The sequence below is a fragment of the Neodiprion fabricii genome, chromosome 3 (assembly GCF_021155785.1).
Source record: "Neodiprion fabricii isolate iyNeoFabr1 chromosome 3, iyNeoFabr1.1, whole genome shotgun sequence".
NCBI classification, from domain to species: Eukaryota; Metazoa; Arthropoda; class Insecta; order Hymenoptera; family Diprionidae; genus Neodiprion; species Neodiprion fabricii.
In genome coordinates this window covers 27,173,152-27,195,569 of record NC_060241.1, presented here as the reverse complement: position 1 = coordinate 27,195,569, position 22,418 = coordinate 27,173,152, and the positions used below count along the sequence as shown (strand labels likewise).

The 22,418-nt window shown below is 43.8% G+C and overlaps 1 protein-coding gene across 1 annotated transcript in view; it reads left to right on the top strand.

Moving 5' to 3' along the window:
* Positions 1-1,915: 1,915 nt before the first annotated feature.
* The window catches only part of LOC124179164 (alpha-protein kinase 1-like), a 30,621-nt gene continuing 10,118 nt past the window's right edge, over positions 1,916-22,418 (top strand). The window contains exons 1-4 of the mRNA XM_046563332.1: positions 1,916-2,119; positions 5,327-5,920; positions 14,703-14,886; positions 15,774-16,044. Of these exons, the coding sequence (XP_046419288.1) occupies positions 5,757-5,920; positions 14,703-14,886; positions 15,774-16,044 (619 nt within the window). The 5' untranslated portion in view covers positions 1,916-2,119; positions 5,327-5,756. The remainder of the gene's footprint in view (positions 2,120-5,326; positions 5,921-14,702; positions 14,887-15,773; positions 16,045-22,418) is intronic.

Here is a 22,418-nt window from a genome sequence, read left to right as displayed (position 1 = left end):
TATAATTCCTGATAATTTGTAATAATTGAATTGCTGTTTTGTATATGGCTGTAATTTTAAACTATTCGATTATGGAGAAAGACCTGTGTGAACGTCGGAGAATTACTTTTGAAACTACACAACTTGGGCTGTGGGCTATTGGTAAAATGAATTTTTGCACTATGACCAATTAACTTATGCATATAATGTAAAATTGCAACTTCACTGCGTTTTTTTTCTGTTTTAGTGTTCCGTACCTAAAAAGGAAAAAAATGGAACCCTGATGAACTCGTTTGTTGTCCGTTTGTCAAGCCCCTTTTTCTCAGGAACGTGCAGAGGTATCAAGTTGAAATTAATATCAAATACTGAAGTCTGCGGTCCCTTCGAGGTGTAAAAACTTCAAGCTTCTAAGTAAACGCAATCAAAAGATACGGTTATTTATGTTACATATTTTGATACTCGCAAACTCAGTCATCAAAACCTATAGGGGAATTCCCGTTGACTTAGAATCACAAAATTTGGAGAGAAGTCACGTCTCATAGCACAAGTAAAGCAAAAAGTCCGAAATTAGTTAATTTGTAGTTGTATCACATAGAAAAAAAATAATCAAATTCGTACGGAACCCTCAGGCCGCGAGTCCCACTCGCACTTTTCCCACCTTTTTTTGGATGGAAAAAAAGGACTTTAATTTTATTCATATTCGAAAATTGAATTATGGTATAGTGATGGGATTTCGCGAATGAATATTGTAATCTACATCCGAATGTGAGTACGAGATTTATTTCTTTTGCAGTTTTTGGTTAACTTGAAAATCTGAGTACCACGTTCGTTGATCCTCAATCTCACATGCTTGCAACTGGTAAGGATATAGCCTCTGATAATATGTGATGGTGCTCAGCCACTTTATCGAATGTATCTCGATCGAAATAATCATTGTTATTTCTAAAAAGAATCAGTGAAATATCTCGAAAGAATGATAAAAAAAAACAGCAAAAACTTTGTGTGCTTCTCGAATGTCTATTCTGAAAATACGAGTAACTGTTTCATTGAAAAATAATTCGCATCCTACCACAGAAAAAATGTAATACGAAATTCTTTCTACGTGGTGTAAATTAGAATTTAAAAAATAGTAATTTATATGTTGCGCGCATTCTTTCTACGTGGTGAAAATTAAAATTTAAAAAATAGTAATTGATATGTTGCGCGTATTCGAGTGTATTACTACTATAAACACCCGACTAATATAATTGATTTGATAGCAAAAATATACGTTATATCGTTATCGCTAATAAAATAATTACGGCTCTTCAAAATGAATGCAAATAAACGTTGATGAGCAAATGATGAAAACAAGGCCAAGGTAAAACTACGAATTTAACGCGCGAAACTCGATACGCTAATTATAAGAGTGTGGAAATTCGTGACAGCTCGTCAAGCAAGAACCATAACCTCCGATTTTCACACCTGGATCCGTATCGCGATAAATACCAGAAGACTTCAACATTCGGTGCGAAAAAGGTTGAAACTAATAAGAGCCAGTAGTTCAAGAGTTGAAAAATTTTCTCCTGCACCGATCGCTGATCACTCGGTTGTCCAATGTGTAACTATTACACGAATGGAACAGGCGTTCGGTCGAGTCTCGTCAAACCTGAGGTCGTAGATGGAGGAAGGGAGGGAGAGAGACAAATCCGCGAAGGGCTGACCCATCGTGCCAAGGCGATATTGCGAGGACAAGGGTCAGAGGTGAGGCTTCCCCTAGGCGGAATGGCCAGGTGCGTTCTCCTTGTGCGCGGACTGTGGCTGCGCGGCGCGGCGCGGCGCGACGCGGCGAGACGGGGCCCAAGGGCCCCGGGGTCCCGCCCGCACAGCAGTGCAGTCGACGGTTTGCCGATCCCGAGACACGAGTCATCGACGCTCATGCCTCCCGCTCACCTGGGAGTCGACGGTCCTCGCTCAGCGTTCAGTCGGTTCAAGTCGTGCACCACGAAGCACAGAGCCAGCCGGACAGCAGCGCACGTTATCGGTCGCAAACCGATGACAGCGGTATATTTCCGTCCGTAAAACCGCGAAGAAGAAGAATATAATCGGCGAACATATCCGGTCGCCGGTCGGCCGATCGTTTGTGGGGAGCGGAGTGTCGGTTGGTGTTCAATTTTACGTAAATACATATGCGAGTAGTCACGTAACTATACATATATAAGTATACATTGCAGCAGTGTGGTGCCGATTCGCCGATCGCCGATCGCCGATCGATCTATTGTTATGTCATACTCCCACGCGCCACGTACCTTGTGCTGCTGACGGGCGTTGCACAAGGGACCGACATTTCCGCAAAAGTTTAAACAATTTAAAACCGCGCGCTTCGAGAAATCGGCACGGTATATTTTATATTATTCTGCAATCGGTCGTCTGCTGGGATATCGCAAGCCGGAATTCGAGCCACGGTTTTTTGGTTCGACAGCTCGCGCTAAAACTCAAGGCGAATTCATGTACCGAGGTGTGTGACGTTTTTGAAAGGTGCGCAACCGGGACTGAGATATATAGCGTTGACTTGTCAAGGTAGAACAGCGGATCTCTTGGTACATACATATATTAAACTGTTGTACGCCGCACGGCGCGCCGTATTACGTATACGTACCTGTAATTCGACTACGAATTATAAATCGTTTGTTAAAAATATCATTGAATTAAACATAACTGCCTAAATCGTGCCTTCGGTATAAACCTAAATATCCGTACAATATACGAGTGCAATGTAACTGATTGTTGTATACAGAATGATAGTGTGACGGTTATTTCGTATTTCAAACGAGTACGTAATATAAACAGATCTCGGCCTCTTGATGGCCCGTTAATTTTGTATAATACTTATACGTGGTGATAAAGTAAAATATTGATCAAGACGCAGAGCGAGACTTTGGAATCTTTTTAAAAAATAAAGTGATATCAAGCAATATTCTTTCAGAGTCAAATATCTCAAGTAAGTTTCAACCATTCGCCAGAGATGTGCATAACTATAACTGTGTCCGATTGAATAAAATCGGTGCCCCTGACCGGGCTGTGGTTCCAATTATTAGATATATCCTTTGCCCTCGATCGATTTCGATCGCTGGCGACGGCGATAAGGCCCGCGATCGAACCAGCGGGGAAAAAAGGATAATAAAAAAAGAAACAGATCTTGAAAAGAAAAACAAAGCAAAAAGAAAACCGCACGAAATCGGTAATGCGACCCAGTTTAAGGGAACCCAGCGTCACCACAGAGCGTCTACAGTACACGGACAGAGTATAGCAATCCGTGACTCATTTAGAAGAGTCGAAACAATGCCGATCTCTGTACGAGAAATCGAAAATCTAGTACAGATCGAGTAACTCGGGGACTCCGAAGGCCTTGTTCTTTCGATGGAGCCAAATCTGCCGAGTCCTTTGTCGGTTACACTTTCCAATAAATTCAGCCCCGACGATTGATTTCTAAACTAATAATTACCCGTACTTCAAGCCTTCGTCACTGTTATCCGGGCGATAATTAATAATCGAGACACTAAACGCCGCTCGCGGTAGTTCAGGGTATGTGGCGAAATCGATTTGCAAAATTTCGCCATACTTACCGTTGCAGCCGTTGTGAATCTCTTCGAGATAACATCCACTTTATCATACCGAGTCACACTCGCTGCAGAAATCGGCTGCAGGCGTAGTTCTTCTCGTCTTATTTCTTCCATTTTTATTTTTTTCATCACATGGATGTTGAAGGAAATCAATCGTTTTATTTTCAAAACTAAATGAATGGTTAAACGCTCGATTAACGTCACATGCAAAACTTATGAGCCTGTTTTTGTCAAGTTAAAAAGAAACGCTGCGACGGGCGTGAGGAAAACATCTCGTTTTTATCATTCTTTCTGCAGACAAGCATGGTACATAATATATGCTACGCGGTTACCGGTTAAAAAGTTGATCGGTAAATCGATCCACGATTTACATACGACGACACATCATTTTTCTTTCGAAGGAGCAGCCGTTTCGTTGAAAAAAGAGAAAAAAAAAAAAAAAAAAACTGAAGCAGCCGAAATTGAATGGCTGCACCGCGAATGGAAATTGTTCGTCTAACTAAAGTTTGAATCCGCAAAGGTGTAGAATAGTTGCTCGAAACAGACGAGACGGAGCTCGTGTGAGTTTACAACGGTCGCGTACCGATTTATATTATTGTTGAGGTAAAAAAAAACAGCCGTCCACCTTTAACCGTGGCAGTGCCAAGCTTGAAGCAGCCTGAACGCGGCAATACGATACGATACTCCTGCCGAGATACACCTACACCTCCATTACGTAATACGGTATTCGCAAGAATAAAGTATTTACGCGTGATGCCGATTCATCTGCGGTACAGAAGCGACGCGCAAAAGTGTCCAACTTGCCGCATCGCGAGCGGCGATGTAAAAATACGTGGTTAGAAGCACGATTGTACACGTAAAGTTCACACCACTCTGAATTATACTGATTCGTAAAACGCAACACGTAACATATAGTATAAACGAATGATATAACGATAATATCAGATCGATACGTGATAGCCGACATCGTTATCGAGCCACCTTCGTGGATGACGCGACGAGAAAGGATGCGCTTAAAGCACGTCGTGAGGAATGCTTGGGTGTCGCGTAACTTTGACCAGTGACAAAATAAATTAAGAGTTGAAAAAAGAAAACGCCAAACAATATTTCGCGAAACGTTCGCTCATATTTTCGATTGATTATGTTGTACCCTCTGTATCAGCGGAGCTATTATCGTAACTTCGGTATGGTATCGTCGAATTCTCGCAAATTTCCTTGAGAATGCACGTAATAAGTTCACATACCCACCTGTAACCGCTTCGCGACAAATTCAAATGTACATCGCAATTTTTCGACCATCATACGGAGTAGGTAACGCAACGATTGTAGCTTCTAGTCTGGGTGGACAAGTTTTCTTCTTCTTATTTTATTCCTTTGCGTTTGCAAGCTTTCTATTTGTGATATAACGATTGATCAATATTTTACGGCAGCTGCTCGTGTATCTACGCGTTGTATAGATTTGATCGCCGATTCTTGTTCGGCTGTTATACGTGCGCTTAATTGGCTTCTGCGTACGGGATAGTGATTATTATTCCAAGGCGCCAACAACAAATGTTTACTATTGAATCTAGGCAAGAAAACGACGCTACCAGTCCAATGACTTCGTCACTTTTGACAACGAATTAAAAACCATCGAACGTTTATCAGTGAATATCAGTACAACACGTGTTGTTATAATACGGTGAAAGGTTCGATTTTAAACCTAAACTGACGATAAATTTAAAGCTATATTAATTATTTCACAGGTAAAGAAAATTGATCACCGTTAAAGAAATACCAAAACGTATCATCGTTTCAAGTGCAGATACTCAAATCAAGAGAAGAAATTTGAAAGAGTGACATGTGTGTTATATTCGGGACGATGTCGCGAAGGTAGAGGTGAAGTTTCAGTGAACAAAGATCACGACTCGATGTTGTAAACTGTTCCCCAGTGATATTTTTTCACCCAATATTAATCGCTTGTGCAGCGATTTAAATACGCGTTCCGTAATCACCGGCTATAATAACCAAAGAGCGAATCCGGTGGCGCGGCTACGATTCGCGCCGTGAAATGACACGGTTTATACGTAATAATAAGTGCAGCAGCGATGAGGACAAAAACGATATTGTAATAAAAAAGTGTATAAACTTGTGAAATGGATGGTACGTCACGGAAAAGCGAAGCAGTCTTAATATATGGATGCCCATGGGTGGAATTTGGCCGAAATGTGCCAGCGCTACCATCAAGCTGTCCCCGCCGTCCAAAATTCTTCGACAGCTAGAGACGCCGCGGCCGCCATTGTGGGCGCACCCGTCTCGACGCACCTCGAACAGGCCAGCCCTTCTTACACGCACTACACGTAAGAGATATTTAATTGCCTCAATAATGCGCATCGGATAAACGGCTAACAATTATTCCAACAGTAAACTGCCCCGAAAATTTTCAGACTAAAGTCACAAGTACGGATGTTGAATTTTTCAGGCCCCCTCTGTACGCGCGAGATTATTCTCACCGGGATCGATTGAATTGAAAAACCGATTCCTGGCACGTAATTTTATACAGCGAATTGGAATTACCGCAAGCCTCCAATTTTCATGGGTATAGAAACAGTTCTATACAGCGTATATTAAGTTGCGTTGTGGACGAAATACCATAATTAACAATCAGATCACGGTCACCGTTAAACTGCCCATCGTAATTTATTACAGATGATCCAAAAGCTCGGACGACTCTCGTCTGATTCTTGCTTGTATACATCTTAATCTGCAAAAACAGAATTGAGCTATCGTTGAATAATGGTAACTCGAAAGATCCATGAGCGATACTCTCTCTTTCTCTCTCTCTCTCTTCTGTCCATGTCTGCCTGTGCAATTGCAGAATTTCATTACACCGTCGGGCCGGTCAGCGGACGACAATTATCGCGAGTGACCTTAAATTTTTACCGAAGAAGGATTTCGATGTCAAGAGAAATCGAACTTGATTACCAAATTATAATGTCATTGTGCTTTCGTCCCATTTGTACGTTGCCACGTGTATACATATACATATATATACATATATATATGCATATAACGTTGTTGCTGCTGATGATGCAGGAGCGTTGAATCAATCAGTAATGTACCTCTCGATTAAATTATCACTTTCTAATTTCAATCGAATCCTTATACGAGATGATTCAAGGAATTTTCAACGCCGTATCCAGGGACGAAACGCACCGCCATTTTGGAGAACGGTCTCGCCGACCGAGAGCCAGACGCTGACTCGAAATATATTTCCATACGCACTCGAGCCGCGCGTCACGTTTTTGTTATGAATATCAATTATGAGAATAATTATCGCTGCCTCGATAAATGCCCGCGTGAACAGGCTTCTACGTACGGTCGATCGATGACGCTGTTTCACAATTGGACTGAAAAATTTCCGTAAACGATACAATATCAGTATTTCACTTGAAAAAGTTTTTTTTATCATCAGAAATTGTAATCAGTATTAAAGCCTACGAAGGGACGTTGAGAAATCGCGTATCAAGTTGGGGGGATGAATTTCGAAAATCTGATGCCGTTTCACTTTCGTGACTTTGATTGATTAGTCTTCGTGTCTGCGAGGGTACTTGATAAATAATTACCCAAAGGTTTCCTCACTTCATCATTTATAACGTGAAAACCACACTTTCTCCCCGCAACATATCAATCAGGGTGTAAAATTTGCATTCAACATTCAGCGAAGTAGGCAGGGCTAAGATTTTCCAGCTCGAAATTCAAACAAACAACGGACAAGGAATCGCCCATTTTTCATCGAGGAAAGTAAAGATTAGGTCAAACAAGGTTAACGTGGTTCGAGAAGTTATCACGGCTAGAGTTGTGTGGCTTTAGGTATCAGTAGGTACATATTAATAACAACACAGCGAATTAGGGATAAGTATACACGATACGGAGGGTAAGCTATAATCCTGTTATTAGTTCACCGATTAACGGAGATGATCTCAAGGCAAATTGGAGGGGCGGGTCTAGGATACCGGCGTCGAGCTTTCGACTTCGGTTAAAGCGTAATCGGCAATCGCGGGGCTCTGCATGGGCGTTGTTTGTGCGGGGGTTGAAGTTTTCTTCACGTTACGTAGCCTCTCGCTATCTCGATCCCTGCTGCTCCTCGCGAGGCTTTCATTTCTCAATAATACCTGCTCGTTGTATAATAAAATTGTCAATTCAACAAGTTGAAAATAGCGGACTACACGGAGAAGTTTTTTTCCGGTTGAAATGTTTTACGCCAACTCGCAGCAGCTAAGCTCTGGCATAGGATTGATTGTTTTTAACTACATTCATTTTTCTTATGTGCAAGTATTTTCAACATGCAGAGCGTCATATAAGCCATGGAGAAAAATTTGTAGCAGCCATTGCTGTACGTTTTGAAACCATAGCGACACGTAATGATCTTCACAATTATTAATAATTCATATTGTGAAAAAGTTTCTTTTGTTTCGCAAACTCGTTTGAGAGTGGAGATAATCGCAATCTGTTATATCACGTAAGTTCGGATCGTTTGTAAGTATAACACCTATTAATTGCTGCGGGCAAAGTTGTACACAATACGTATGGTATAACTTCTAGATCGAGAAAGAAATGAAGATTTTTTTCTACAACAAGTTATTGCCAATTTCACAAGAACAGCTGTCAATTACCTTTGCTGACTGGATCACAGACTTTTGATACGATGCAAATGCATAATTTCAAATTCACCTATGAACATATTCAATGCTGTAAACACGGTACAAACTTACGTAAACAGATAGACAGACAAGCAATATCGTGAAGCAATTATCTCAAAGACAATTTAACCGTCGTGTGTCTGGGCAATAGGAAAATTTTTGTTATACTATACGAATGTCAGTTTTGAAGAACTTCCAGAGGTGTCTGCTTAGGCATTATGACCAAGCTCAACTTGACCTGTAGAATCCTGCCAGAAACCCCGCGGTATTGTTTAAAAAGCGATTTCGTCTCCGTGCACGTCGCGCACACATCCGACGAAAATTGTCTTCATTAGAAATGTTCCGGTCTGTTCCATCCGGTGACCACGGCCGTCGCACGGAACACGAACAGTTCGCATACACAGACCGGTAATTCTATACCGCACCTTCGTAACCTAAATTCATATTCGAAATTGCATTCTGCAATTTCGTTTCACGGCTACGCGAATTTTTGACTGATATAATCAGTCCACGTTCTTTTCTTCGGTCTGAGAGGACTCGAGAAATTCTTTATGCAGAAATTATATCGCGAGCTCTGATTCGGAAAAAATACGTGAAGGAATCGAAACGAAACAACGACGTGGGGTGAGATGATTGGGGGATTTGAACGATTGACGCGGATTGACGGCTCGCCTACTTCGCGGGCTAATGAATGCGATCCTAGGCTCGTTAAGCGATAATCGAAGAGAAGAATTGAGCGATTAAAAAAAAAAGAGAGAGAAAAAAAATGGCACTTACAGCCTTTTCAAATTATCCTCTTCAACTGCAGGAACTCCCTGGTCGAGTCTGCAGCTGAAAGAACGAACCGTTTGCTCCCTCTCCGGGTAAAAGCGTCTCCTTAAGTGCGACTCGAACTTGGCAAAGGATGATCGAATTGCTATGGAGTGCCGCTTGATATTAGCGTGAAAATTAGCATTTGCTGTGGGTGATGAATTTTGAACGAGCTTCGCGGCTTGCGCCTCTGGTCGCGAGAAACGTTGCCGGCTCAATTTCAAAACATCGATTATATTATCCGCAAGGAATCAATAATTCCTCGAACCACACGCTGTGTACCTCGGCTGAGTTTCCGACAAGCTGATTCTCGGTATCTCCTACTCAAACCGGGAATAAAAGACGAGCTGCTGCTTATTGACAATATTGCCGCTTGAAATTCTTCGGAAAATCATTCGACACCGCGTCAAACTCAATTTCCACAGAAGTGTTATTCCGGCTCAAATTGTGTTCGAAGTAACGTCCTGAACTTACGTCGCCTCCTGTATCCCTGACGCTAGTTACGCTTCAAATTCCAATGCTCTCCTCATCGATAAATTCGTACGCTACGGTTGAAAACCTAAGCTATTTACTCGTGGTGGAATTGCTCACGCGCTAGTTCTTTCCTCGTCAAAAAGACTGACGGAGAAGGATATTAATCACTGTTAAAAAGGGTTAGAGGCGTGGAGTGGAAATAATTTCTTTGCGAACAGACCGTGTATAAGAAGTGCGGATACGTGATAGGTCTATAATTCAATCACCGAGGTGGTCTGCAGTCCGTTCCCGCAATAAGTGAAAGATTCCGTACGGTAGAAGGTTGAATATTAAAATTCCAAAGGCGAAACCAGACGACATTTCGCCGTCGGATTTTAACAGTTGGAATTCGAGGCCCCGTCTATATTATACCGAGAAAAAAACCTCATCGCGACGTCGCCGTAGCGATGCAGCTCTTTAATTCGGTGACTGGCCAAACCGCGATTGTGAATCACAATATAATAGCTAGAAAATCCTCCTGTTTAACGATCCGCGTGTTTGAACGCAATGTCAATACGAATACCGCAGAAGGAAGCGTCTGAAAATTTGCATGACATACACTGGTTTGCTTCGCGGAATACTTACAGCCGCGTTTCAGTCTAACCAACCATTGTCGGTTCAGCGTTGCACTTTGAACGAGATCCGACGCATCGCGAGGCGCCCTCTGGTGGCAAAAAATATACCAACTTTACCAAGGGAGTCATATTTAATTATAAAAGTCTTCTTTTATCATGCTTTTCACCGCTTCTCGCCTCAAGGTAACAAAATAGAAACCTAGCAGCTTGCACGAAGTTTTCGGCGCTCTGAAGTTCGCGTAATTTGCTCCGAATGATCAGCTGATCCTCCTGTTTTCAACGCCATGTTGATAAGCCACGCCCCATACGTGGGTTCCGAAAGTTTTTACCTTTTTACCTGCACCCGAATATTTTCGTTCAATAAAACTCCGGAAGCCTTTGTTTCGACCGTTGTTCAATCGTAAAGCTAATGCGGTATTCGTTAACGACTTTTCGCTCGGTGCAATGGTGGAGCTTTATTTACAGTGAAAATATTCAAAACCGCACGCTTCTTAACAGCAGCGATATCGATTCAAACCAACGGCTTTCCATTCCTGATTCTGAAATCCTCCAGCACCGCAGTCGCCATATTGCGGTTGCTGCTTGCTGTCGATGCGTTTTCTTCTTCTGATATTTTGTCTCCAACACCGAATTGACATCGCTTACCAAACAAAAACTATCTAAAACATTACCGTGATGCGAATTTCAGCTTCTTTAATCTTCGCGACACCGCTCGGCTTTTCTTCGGAAATACTGACAGACTTCAAATCTGTGAAATTACAGGGTTATTATACATCGAAATTAGGTTCGAAGTACTTACGAGTATTGTCGGTTCGTTAACCCGACAATTGCACGTCATGTCTTAGCGGAATTTCGATCGTGTCTATATTTGCAGCGTTCGTCGACCGATGCAAATGGTCATTCTAAATAATCGAAGACTGGAAAATCATACGATTGACCCTGTCTTTGCATTCCAGTAGAAAATTAAATTTATTTCTGAAACGTATGTCATGAATAAAGCTGCTGCCGATTAGTCAAGCCGTAATCGCGGTAAGAAAGTGATAATAATAGTAGTTATAAAATATTTCGTCACAGCTGTTGAACAATTACTCGATAACATAACACCAACGCAACCATTAACGGTTAATAATTTTTATACAAATTGTCAGATTTACATTTTCTGTTACTGAACTCAAAACAAAGTTTTTTTATCATTGACTATCATACAAGCACCAAAGCAGAGAACAGCCGCAAGTAACGTTAAACAATAACCTAGCCTACGCTGGAGAAGCTTATGCCTAAGAGCATAGACATATACATCGCTCAATTAAGCTATAAATTAAATCCGAAAATCTATAAACGGTACGAGGATGCGCCTTTTAATCTGAAATCTCAAACGGCAAAGCATTAATAGTGCAGAGGTGAATCGTTGAGGTCGGAGCTTCCGCTTACTAACCAAACCATTGCGCGGGTTTCAATTTAAAAGTTTAATCAGGCCTTATAAAATGACAGTTCATGCAGCTGTACACACGCACATATGAACGCACGATTACACATACGTGTATACATATGTACTTTTATTTATTTTTTTAATAACGAGTTTCTAGAGAGCATGAAGCAAATACCGCAGATTGAAAAATTGATTCGGAGATAATCTCGCGATATTTTTATTCACGCGGGTATCCTTTGTATGTATATTTATGACGATCTGTCAATACGCGTACAGTTAATCTTCCGGTAATCCTGCAGCAGTAGGCATGGATTTCGATTGATTGAAAATTCATTTTTGGCTTGCTGAGAGGCAGCCTCGCGCGCATACCAGCAAATTGCGAAAGGTCGCGTATCTGTGTGTGTGTTTGTTATATATATATATGTGTATATATGTATATATGTATATATGTATATAAATGTTACAAGTCGCGGCTGAGTTTTGCCACCTTGTAAATCAGCCTCTCAAACGGTGTCGCAAAGGTATTACGCGCCATATGTATGTACCTTGTACATGATGGCGGCGAGGCGAAAATTCGAGCCTCCAACACACGCTCACAATAGACACTACGGACCGTCGTATATCCGTTGGATTTTAATCACAGCGGAAGAGCCGATCTCCCGTTAGCCGAGGGTGTAAAGAAAAATATGGCGACGGTGAACAGAACCGTGGCACCACGAGCACCTACGCGAATGTACTTACACGGATGCTTAAGAAACACGTCATCAAATCCTCAAGGATGACAAACACTATTTTATTACAACACCAGCAGACGCGTACAGCCCTCTCTCTACCTCCGTCTCCCTTCACATGCATCGGTCTGCCGACTTTCTTTGAATAAAATTCTCACCCCCCCCCCCCCCCCTGTCATGTGTCTTTTCTTTGTTTGTTTTTTAATTTTCATCTTATCGCATACAAATCATCGTCATAGACACGGTGTTTCGTGAGTGAGTCGACGAAGCGGTCAATCCACACTCGGGTATTCACTTTTCATTCAGTACTGCACCGTTCAGGCCACTTGAATTATAGTGGGTATTACACCATTGAGGTTTCACTGTACGGCAGCAGCTTACCACCCGAACAGTATGCACATAATACTGCAGTATAGTGCACGTGCGATATATTAGAATTGCACATGAATCTGGACTTGTGTAGAGCGTGCAAAATGAAGGAGCCAGGTGATGGTCACACGTGGCGAACAACGCGCCGGGTCTTGATGCGATTGTAAAAAATTAATTTTATTGTCTGTAAACGTCGTACCATCGATAAACCAAGCCAAAGAATTCACTTTCAACTTGCTCACCCCGAAGGTCCAATTTATTGCTGGGTGGATTTCGAACTATATTTGTATGTAACAACATGTAACAAGAAAATATGAGAAGTGATTGATGATATTATCCAACTGTCGTAGCGTTTTATTATTCCCGGTAATTATGGGTCGAGTTTTATTCTTCGATGATTCCCTGGCAGCAGAACTGTAATAAAAGTCGTGTTATCAGTGGCAATTCGAGTCTTAAAAGTGGTTGAACTTTTGATTAACCCTACATATTTGTGAATTAGTATCGCACTGTTGCGTGATTTTAGTGAAAAGACTCTGAACGCAGTGGAATTTATACTCACAGATATAACGGGCAAGGATAATCGGCCGATGAATACTGCGAAAGAAATTAATACCGTAAGTTTTCCGCAACAAAACAATGGCTCGTGAAAATGCACGGTGCATCAGAAAAAATTGAGTGGATCGAGGATAGCGAGCATCATTACCAACACAATTTTTGACGGAATAAAATTTGATCAGAGTAGAAAGTGGCACTGTGTTCGCTGGGCAAAAGTTCCACACGAACCCTGTACAACACGGCTCGCTTCGAAGTTGGTTCGAGCGAAGACTAATTAATCACTTAATACACCGCGCGTAGCTTCCAGATCCAGAGAAATGCCAACGAAGGGCCGTGCAACGTATAGTCGAGATACACGCACGATTATGACCGCGCTAGATTAGATTACAATCTAGTAGCGCCCCAGTTCCGACTTCCGCCCTGAGATTTCACACCGATTTTCTCGGTCCTTTCACAATCCCAGCGTCGAGGCGCACTCGTCTCCTGAAATCTAGATCGCCCTCCTCGATTCATACACACCGCGGATTTATTTCCCCTTGCGTAAAGTATGCCGCAAACGATTACGTCCGGAGGTTTCCGGGACGCCAGAAAACCCTTATAGACGGCCGACCCTCGGGGCGATGATCGGGTCGGTCATCAGCCGATAACCGATCCGATTGAGAAACCCAACCCGTAACCGATCAGTCGTCCGATCGCGTTCTCACGTACTGGCCGAGAGGCCCAGGCCAGCCCAAAGGATCGGACCGAAGTAGATCGAGAAGGGAGTCCGTCTCCGTTCAGCTGATAGCGTATAGTAAAGCGTGCAGTCACTGAACTCCTTACTGAATGAAAATGCCACGAGTTTTTTACCCCCTGGATCAGCATCTCGCTACGGAGAGCGAAACAATAGCCATTATATGAGGTTACAGAGTGTGGGCCCGCAGACGTGCATGCGACTTGGCCGTTTCAACGCACACTCCAAACGCCGAATGATGCGGGTGCGACTTCTCGAGCTGTACTGCATTTGTACTCGAACCGGCGTATTACGCGGTAGGTAAGGACAATCGTGGGAATGCCATGCGATGGCCTTCGACGGTTCATTCATGTCGATCAACTGTTTTGCCCAAGGTGATTGACGGACTCGTATTTACTTGCGAATGCCGTACCTACGTTCCGCTCGGTATAACCCAATGGTACAAGAAAAATGGTAAGGAGCGGCGGAAACTGCGGCCGCATCCGATATTCCTCCCCCAGTATTTTCAGTGCATCTCGATGTGGCGAACGATCCGGTTAATGAACATTTGTATTATACACTTGCGGTATCGAGTCGTCATGTTCAGTCACTCGAGTCGTCGTTACGTCTATATCAGCTGATCAGAGTCCTCGCAATTCGCTGGGGCCCTTGCTCCATTTTATACACCGCTCGCAAATCATCGATGTTATACACTCAGACGTTTATCTTCTCTTTCCCGTTTCAGTATGCTGGACAACTACGACAGGAGCGAGTTGACCCCTCCGCCTGTAACCAGCTACGGAGGATCTCCGGGTCTCCTGGCTCTTCATTCTTCTCTCTACGCCACCCCGACGTCCAGGGCCTACGATATCGACGCCGGAATCGACGCCAGCGAGAGTCCGATGCCAGTTGACGCCCAGATAATACCAGTACGGTATTATTGTATTTTTTTTGTTGTTGTTTATTTTTTTGTTTTGCGTAGCCGTTCGAGCGAGTACATTCGTGATTTGGATATCGGTTTCTCTTGTTAGAATAGTACCTGATATGAAAGAATTCCGAGTTTCGTGTAAGAATAGAGACTCCGTGTCGCCTTTGAAGCGGTTATTCGAGCCACGGTTGGTGGCCGAGCTGGTGAAAAGTCTCTTGTTCGGCTAGTTTATAACCTTGGATTGTATAATACGATGAATTACCGTAGACCTTAGACGGACGCCGAAAGCGTTATGGGTTTGTGGTTGGACACTCGAGCTATTTTAGACACCAGAGTCTGGACTCCTGGGCTGGTGGTGGACGGTCTCATTGGTGGGGCAATAAAGCGGACAGACATTGACATGCTATACCTGTGACAAATTGATGGTTGTGAAAAAAGAAATGACATCGGTGCTGCGTAACCGTAGGTATACCTAGGTATGGGTATACGTCGTGGTCCGAGGCGTGCAATAAAATTGACAAAGGACGATTTAGTTCCGTCGTCGTATTTCGCTCGGACAAATTGGTTATTAAGTCAAGGGGAAAAAAGAATTTCGTAACAACCGTTCAATTTTACACGGGATTCAGTTGAGCCTATGTTCGTCGAATGTCGAACGTCTTGCTTCTTTGTGAATTGCAAAAGAGCGATGATACCACTTGCCCAATGGGTCACCTCCCTGCGCTCGTCGATTTGATCTCGCATATCAGATCCGGAAATTTCGTGAGATCTCAAAAGATTTCACCGACCAGTGAACACCAAATTTTAAATATGATCAGCTAACCTTTGTAAAAAAAAAAACAAACAAACAAACAAAGAAAAAAAGTCAAAACGATGATGAATCGTGCGCAGATTCCGAGCATGCTGAGCGGCCAGGCCCAGCAGCGCTTGGAGGATATGTCCTGGCTGGCATCAGGACCACCACTCGACTATCAGCAGGGTATTCCCTCGATGCAGTCCGGGGTGAAAATGTGCCATCCGGGAAGTTCCGCCCAACGGAGCCTGAAGGAGCAGCGCATACGGAGGCCCATGAACGCTTTCATGGTGTGGGCGAAGGTTGAGCGAAAGAAATTGGCCGACGAAAATCCTGACCTCCATAACGCCGACCTCAGCAAGATGCTCGGTGAGTAAGACCTCCGCGTATATACTTGTATACATATTATATATTATGTATGTACATGTAAGTAATTCGATACGGTCGAGGCGGCGTGCAGCCACGTCTTTTACATGTATGCGTCTACCGCGAGAAAATCAGATTGCGGCCTGCCGCTCTGACCTCGTTGTTCCGTAACCCTTTAACTGTACGCGTATACGCCACAATGGCTGATATACCCACCGCCTTCTCGAGCCGATGATCAACTTCGCGAACAGAGCTTCGCGCTAGAGAAAACTGTTACTTCCGGCCTCGAATCGACCCGGAGGTTGCTGTGGCGTCACGGAGACTCGGCAAGTCTCACCTTTCGGTTTAGGACTAAATAAGAACTCTGCTGAAATGGTTGATTTTTTTAAAACGAATTACGGTTCAAGGTTTTACCTAAAGTTCTGTGTTAATGTTTCACTGTACGAAATTCGCCCACAAGGGTTATCTAAAAAAAGTCTCTGGTGATGGGAATAGAGGGATTCAACTCAAAAAAAAAAAAAAAAAAAATTCAATCAAGTCATTTTAGTCGTAATTATTTTGATTGATAATTGAACTATAAACATCCGAGTCAATCAGATTTACATTTTGATTTACGATGCAGTATCTCAAAAATGTTTTCAAATTGATTGTAATTCCAAAACGTACGGCAGCTTTCCTGCTCTAACCAGCGTACCAAGATCGTCAAATTTTGACAACTATGTGCTGTTTTTGCCCTCTGAAGTTCTAGACATTCATAACTAAACGCTGCGTAAAGGTTCAGCCCGTTCACAGTGGGGATTCCGGATTAAGTTTTATTCTTCTCTTTCGCTTCTTTTTCCATCTTGTCTTTTCTTTCGCGCCAATAAATATGAGTCGGTTATAATTTTGACGTAAGTATAGTAAGCGGAGTATCGACACCTACACTTGTTTCTCTGACAGCCACAAGTCTCCGGCGAGTCTTGGCCGAGCCTTTGATGTGTCTATAATGTTCCACGCGAAATAACATGTCCCGTAATGTCTTGATGTACGAGCTCGATCCTTCGCCGTTGCAGGTCGTGAAACTAAACTACTTAATGCAAGCGGTTGGAAATCACCTTATCGTGACGGGAGCGCCGCTGATTTTACAAATTCGAAATTATTCAAGGAGGTATACCTATTCCTCTTCGAAATCGACATCGCATCGTATACTTTATCTGAATTCAACAAGATTTCGATTTCTCACAATTAGTTACTCTCGGAAGATCAAAGATTTTTTGCTTTTGCTAAATCGTATGATTACGAACGTTCTAATCTTTGCTTACGAAACCGGCTGCAGCTCGTCGTGCGATAAAAACTTGTGCTCGTAACTCCGTTTTTCGATACTTCTCTCGAGGCTATTCGCTTAAGAACCGCTTGGGTGAGTAGTCGGTGATTTTCAAGTGATTCGCAAACGTTTGGAGTTCTTCTACTTCACTTCTCAGCGATTTCCAACGTTAAAAAGTACCTCGAATTCGAATGATTTTCTTTTGATTCCTAAACGTTCGAAGTTCTTCTACGTGTAACGAATTTCCAAGTGACTTCCGAAGGGTACGGGTTCAACGCTCGACTTCCAGTCATTTCGGCTTGACTCCGTGAGTGAATATTACAGGCCTGAATATTTCCTCGTCAGTCACGACGATTCTGGGTCCCTTGCCACCCAGGCGGCATTATAAGTTTATCAGATGAAAATCGGTGTATTAGGCGATTTGGTTAATGTTATTGGCATGACGCGTCGGCGATTGCTATGCGCGTCGGGTGTCGCCTCCTGCACCCGCGGAGGGCCCCCCATCGGAACGAGGCTTTTCTTTTTTCCAGACATCCTACATATTCATGCGCGTGCTGTACGTCTGATGTCCATTCCCCGTCCATCCGTCCGCCAGCCTTTCGTCCGTCCGTCCGTCCGTATTGCGGAGCTGCACACAGGCGCACGCGTTTCAACAGCGACGTATGTAAAAGTTCGTCGCCGTCGTCGCCGTCGACGTCGTCAGGGCGAAGGTGTGCGTGCGTGCAACTTTGGAACCAAATTCACAGCCGTGGTTAAACCTCGTGGAACGAGCTGGTTGGCAAGCTGCGCAAGTGCTGCACTCCGGCCGAGCACATCGGGTGTATAAAACGCTGGATGGCGCTTTGGTGTACTGTGTGGGCCTTATATCCGGCGACACGCGTGCCTGCGCATCTTTATTAATCATTGCCAACCGTTAGCCGGTCTTTCTTTCGGGGCGTATGTCAACATTAGAAATTATCCTATGGTTCTTAGAACGAGTCAGTCAGACTTTGTGGCACACGCTCGTTTTGCCCTGCAGGTCGAGGACTTCACCGTTATGCGATTAAAAACTATACGCCTGATTTTTCAATTCTGCAGTTCTAATCAGATTTTCAGGTTCACCTTTTGACACTTTTTGGGACTGTAAGGGTAAGCGAATTCTGGCAATGTTTTTCAAATCGTGCGACATTGTGAATTCAGTCAACACTTTTAGTTAGTCAAATCGTAATTGTTACTATTTCATTTCAGCTGTGACATACCTACTCGTGCGACTATTGCACGGCATCAATTCGAAACAAATCAATGGACTCGACGGTGTGAAAGAAAAGTTATGAACAGAGCAAAAAGTGTTTCAAAAAACTCCAGTAATGTTATTTGCACCAATGATAGTGAACACGAACAATTCAAAGTCCGCACTACGTAACGGATACGAATATACCCTAATCCGAATATAATACAAGCTAATAATACGATATCGAGAATTGGAGAAAAGGTTTTATAATTTAACCGTTAAAAATGAAGAAACTCTGGTGCTTTCGTCCGATTCGAGTGATTTTTGGCTTATTTTGTTTACCACAGAGATCTCCAGATATTGTTTGAGAAAAATTTTGCATATAGAGTCTCTAGAATGGATAAAAACAGATATTTTTATGATTACGATATAACAACGATTAAAATCAACGATAAAAATCATGTGTTATAACTATTCTGTGATATAAGAGTTCTCAACGTCGAAATCGGATTAAAAATAATCATTTTCAATATATTAATTATGAAACATTTTCTAAAATTCTTAATATCTTAGCTAGTGTTATCAGAATTTGGACAGATTCATTTGTACTACATATAGTAAGTATGTCGATTCATTCGTCTTCGCTTATAACATTGGCTCTGATAATATTACTGCAGATTGTTTAAAAGATTCTTGTTTCCTACCTAACTTTTGATTAAGAAGGTGCAGGAGTACATTCATCCACTTTAGATCAGACATTGGTGCGTTTACGTAACATGATTTCGTGCGAATTAAAAAAATTTTGTACCAAATAAAGCATGGTGAGAAATTTCGAGTAGCCGCTGATGAGGGATGTGAAATTTTGCAAATTAGAAAAAACTTGCCCACGCGCCTCGCCTCTAAAGTCACTGTATATTACATACCCAATGGTCACTGCAGAGAGTTCATAACTTACTATATATTATTCTAATTACAAGCGCCTACTGTCGACGCGGCGGTTAATTAACGGCCCCGGCTTTACGAAGCAGGCGCTGAGTTATAAGAACGAAAAGAGAGAAAAAAATTTAATTTGACATGAGTAACGACCCCTGCTGCACGAAGCACGCGCGCCAAGGGACATGGATCTCAGCTCTGCCGTGCAGGCGTCTTGTTATACTTTCGGGCGTTGAAGATGATATCGGTTTTTGTTTGAATCCGAAAATTTTCAGTACGTGTAACGAACGAATTACGTCGGCCGTCATTTTCATGGAAATAATTATCCACGAAAGAAACGCGCCTCTGCATTATACTTTGTTATATTTGATCAGTTGTACTTCACAACCAAAAGTTGCTAGGGTCTATAATGAAGCACAAAGAAGGATCAGACGGCCTGAACTTCTTCATTTCAAACGGTTTTTCTGAAATTTCCCTTGAGGATATCTTGAGAGTAACTAAGAAAAAAACGCATCATGGACAAAAAATCGAAAACAGCATGTCCAAATCGACGGAAACAAATATCGCTGAGAAAAAACTTGAGCCTGGTGGTATTGACGATGTTTTTTATTTGAATATCAAGCTCCAAAAGCGGAGATCTAGGGATTCGTAGGACTGAAAAACGGTCACCTTGCCGGTGATCCGTTAATGCAGGAAACTCCGGGCGACCTGGAGGTTTTGGAAATTGTTTTTCTGTCTAGCGGGCCCGATGATCGGGCGGCGACAAGATCGGGCGAGTCGGGACGCGGGCGGACGGCGAAGAGGACCCAATAATTGCGCATACATATAAAATGAAGAGACAGAGATGATCGGATGGGGCAGACGCGGCGGCCGAGGGACGAAGCTTCGCTCTTCTCTGCAGGCTAAGCTAAGCAATAATAAGCCATAAGCGCAGACCTCTGCATAGAATGCCAGGTAATGAGGCGGAGTGCGCCCGAGCCGCACCCTTCCTTACTAACACACCGCGGACTGCAGACAGCCTCCACCTCCACCTCCACCTCGACCTCCTCCTCCTCCTCCTCCTTCGCCATCGTCGCAGCCCTGAGGTTACGACACACGCCGACTATTTACCTCAGCCCGAGAGGTAAGATTCTTCTGTATATTCCGTGAAAATGCGATGATAATTCAATCTCTCCGGCATAGCCGTGCTCCTCGAGTCCTCCGATGTTTCTACCTTGGAACACGCATACATGTGCGGCCTCCCGCGCATCCCGCAGCAGCCGCGTTTCACCCCGCGGGCCGAGAGTCGGTGCCGCGGGATTTGAATGTCAGAAAAAATGAATGGGGAGATAAATCGCGGGGGATTTACGAGCGGGCGATCTCTCCTCTCCTCTCCTCCTGCGGGAGGCTGCAGCCTGCCCGACTGCTTGACTACCTTCAGCCGTCTCTCCGCCTAGGATCACGGACGTCGGCAGGAGTCCTCCGTGCGAATCGACTGGTCGCCGGTTCTCTTCGCCGCGAACAAGCCGCTTATGCCTCCGGAGAATCGCGCGGTGACACGTGTGTGCGTATAGATGCATTCGGCCGATTCCTCACCCGGACGGTGCGAGTGACTCTTTGTTGTCTGACTACTGGAAGCAGCCAGCCAGCGGCCAGCAGCCAGGAGCCAGAAGCCAGGCTGCGCTGACCTACTTAATATCCGCTAAAATATTTTATTCTTAGCTAACCGGATCGCGATTCACACCAGCCACCTATTGTCTATGCACGACGTATATCTACCGTGTAACTAATACGTCGAGGACACGACGGGCTCAATGATTGTGAACCAACGCAGTAGGCATGCGATCTTCAAGAACATCCAGAGCGATTCCCACTACGGAACTCGAATTACGCGCTCTCGACGTGAAAAGCTGATCTTAACGCCGTACTTCTGCCGCTGTTCAAAGTCAAGCTTGTGATAAAACCGCGCTGTGATTTTGTAGCAAAGAAGTTTGCGTGATATTTTACCGTTTACACTATTTCGTGTTTACATTTTTTTGGGAATAAATCGAACAGTCTTTGGCGAGCTTTGGTGTAAGGTGTGAGTATGTTATCCAAGAAAAATTAATTTTTCAAAACTGTATCGTTTATAAATTTTGCAAATGAATTCTACATTTACGCTATGAAAATCCACTACCGATTCGATCATAACTGTTCGCGATGATTAAAATCTTACCAAGCGGAGTAAAGAAATTTACTCGATTTCGGACAAAGCACAGCTTCTACAGGCATGAAAGGCTGACGATGAGATAAAACTCGCGAATCCGAGAAGGGCTTGTTTGACAATACCGGGGCCAAAGTTAACGTAAGCGCAATAAGCTGGAGGTCGAGATCGTTGCCGAAGAGCGAAGAGCGAAGAGCGAAGAACGAAGAGACCCGCTAAGGCTCGGCGAGGCCCACATCGGCGGCCCAAGCACCCCGCCCAACCTGGGTCGCCCACTGTCACCATTAATAATACGTCTCCCGTCCCGTGATGTATCTTTGTTGTGTTGCCCCGTGTCGGTGTTTAGCGTTCACGAAGCCTCAGCAGGGACTGTTGGCCTGCTCTCAGACTTGGGAGGAGTCGCGCATAACGCGAGCCCGACTCGCGGTCCACGTGTAAGGCATATCCTCCGCCACTCGGACGCATACCTGCCCCGTGTACGACAGGGTGAAGCCGGTAGGTGGGTATATGGGGAAAAACCGCCTGCGGTATAGAGACGACGACGCCTGACGCTACGACACTCGCATCAAGTTTGACAGTTACTTTCCCGCCGGACAAAGACGTCACGGCCGGGCCCCGGGAGGCGACTTTGTCGCATTTCGCATCAGCGGGGGGGTCCGTAACTTTTCTTCGTCGATTCTCCGTCGAATTAATTTCTCGAACGTCGCGCCGTCGGTGTGAATCGGATATTGACGGAGAGGAAAGAGAGC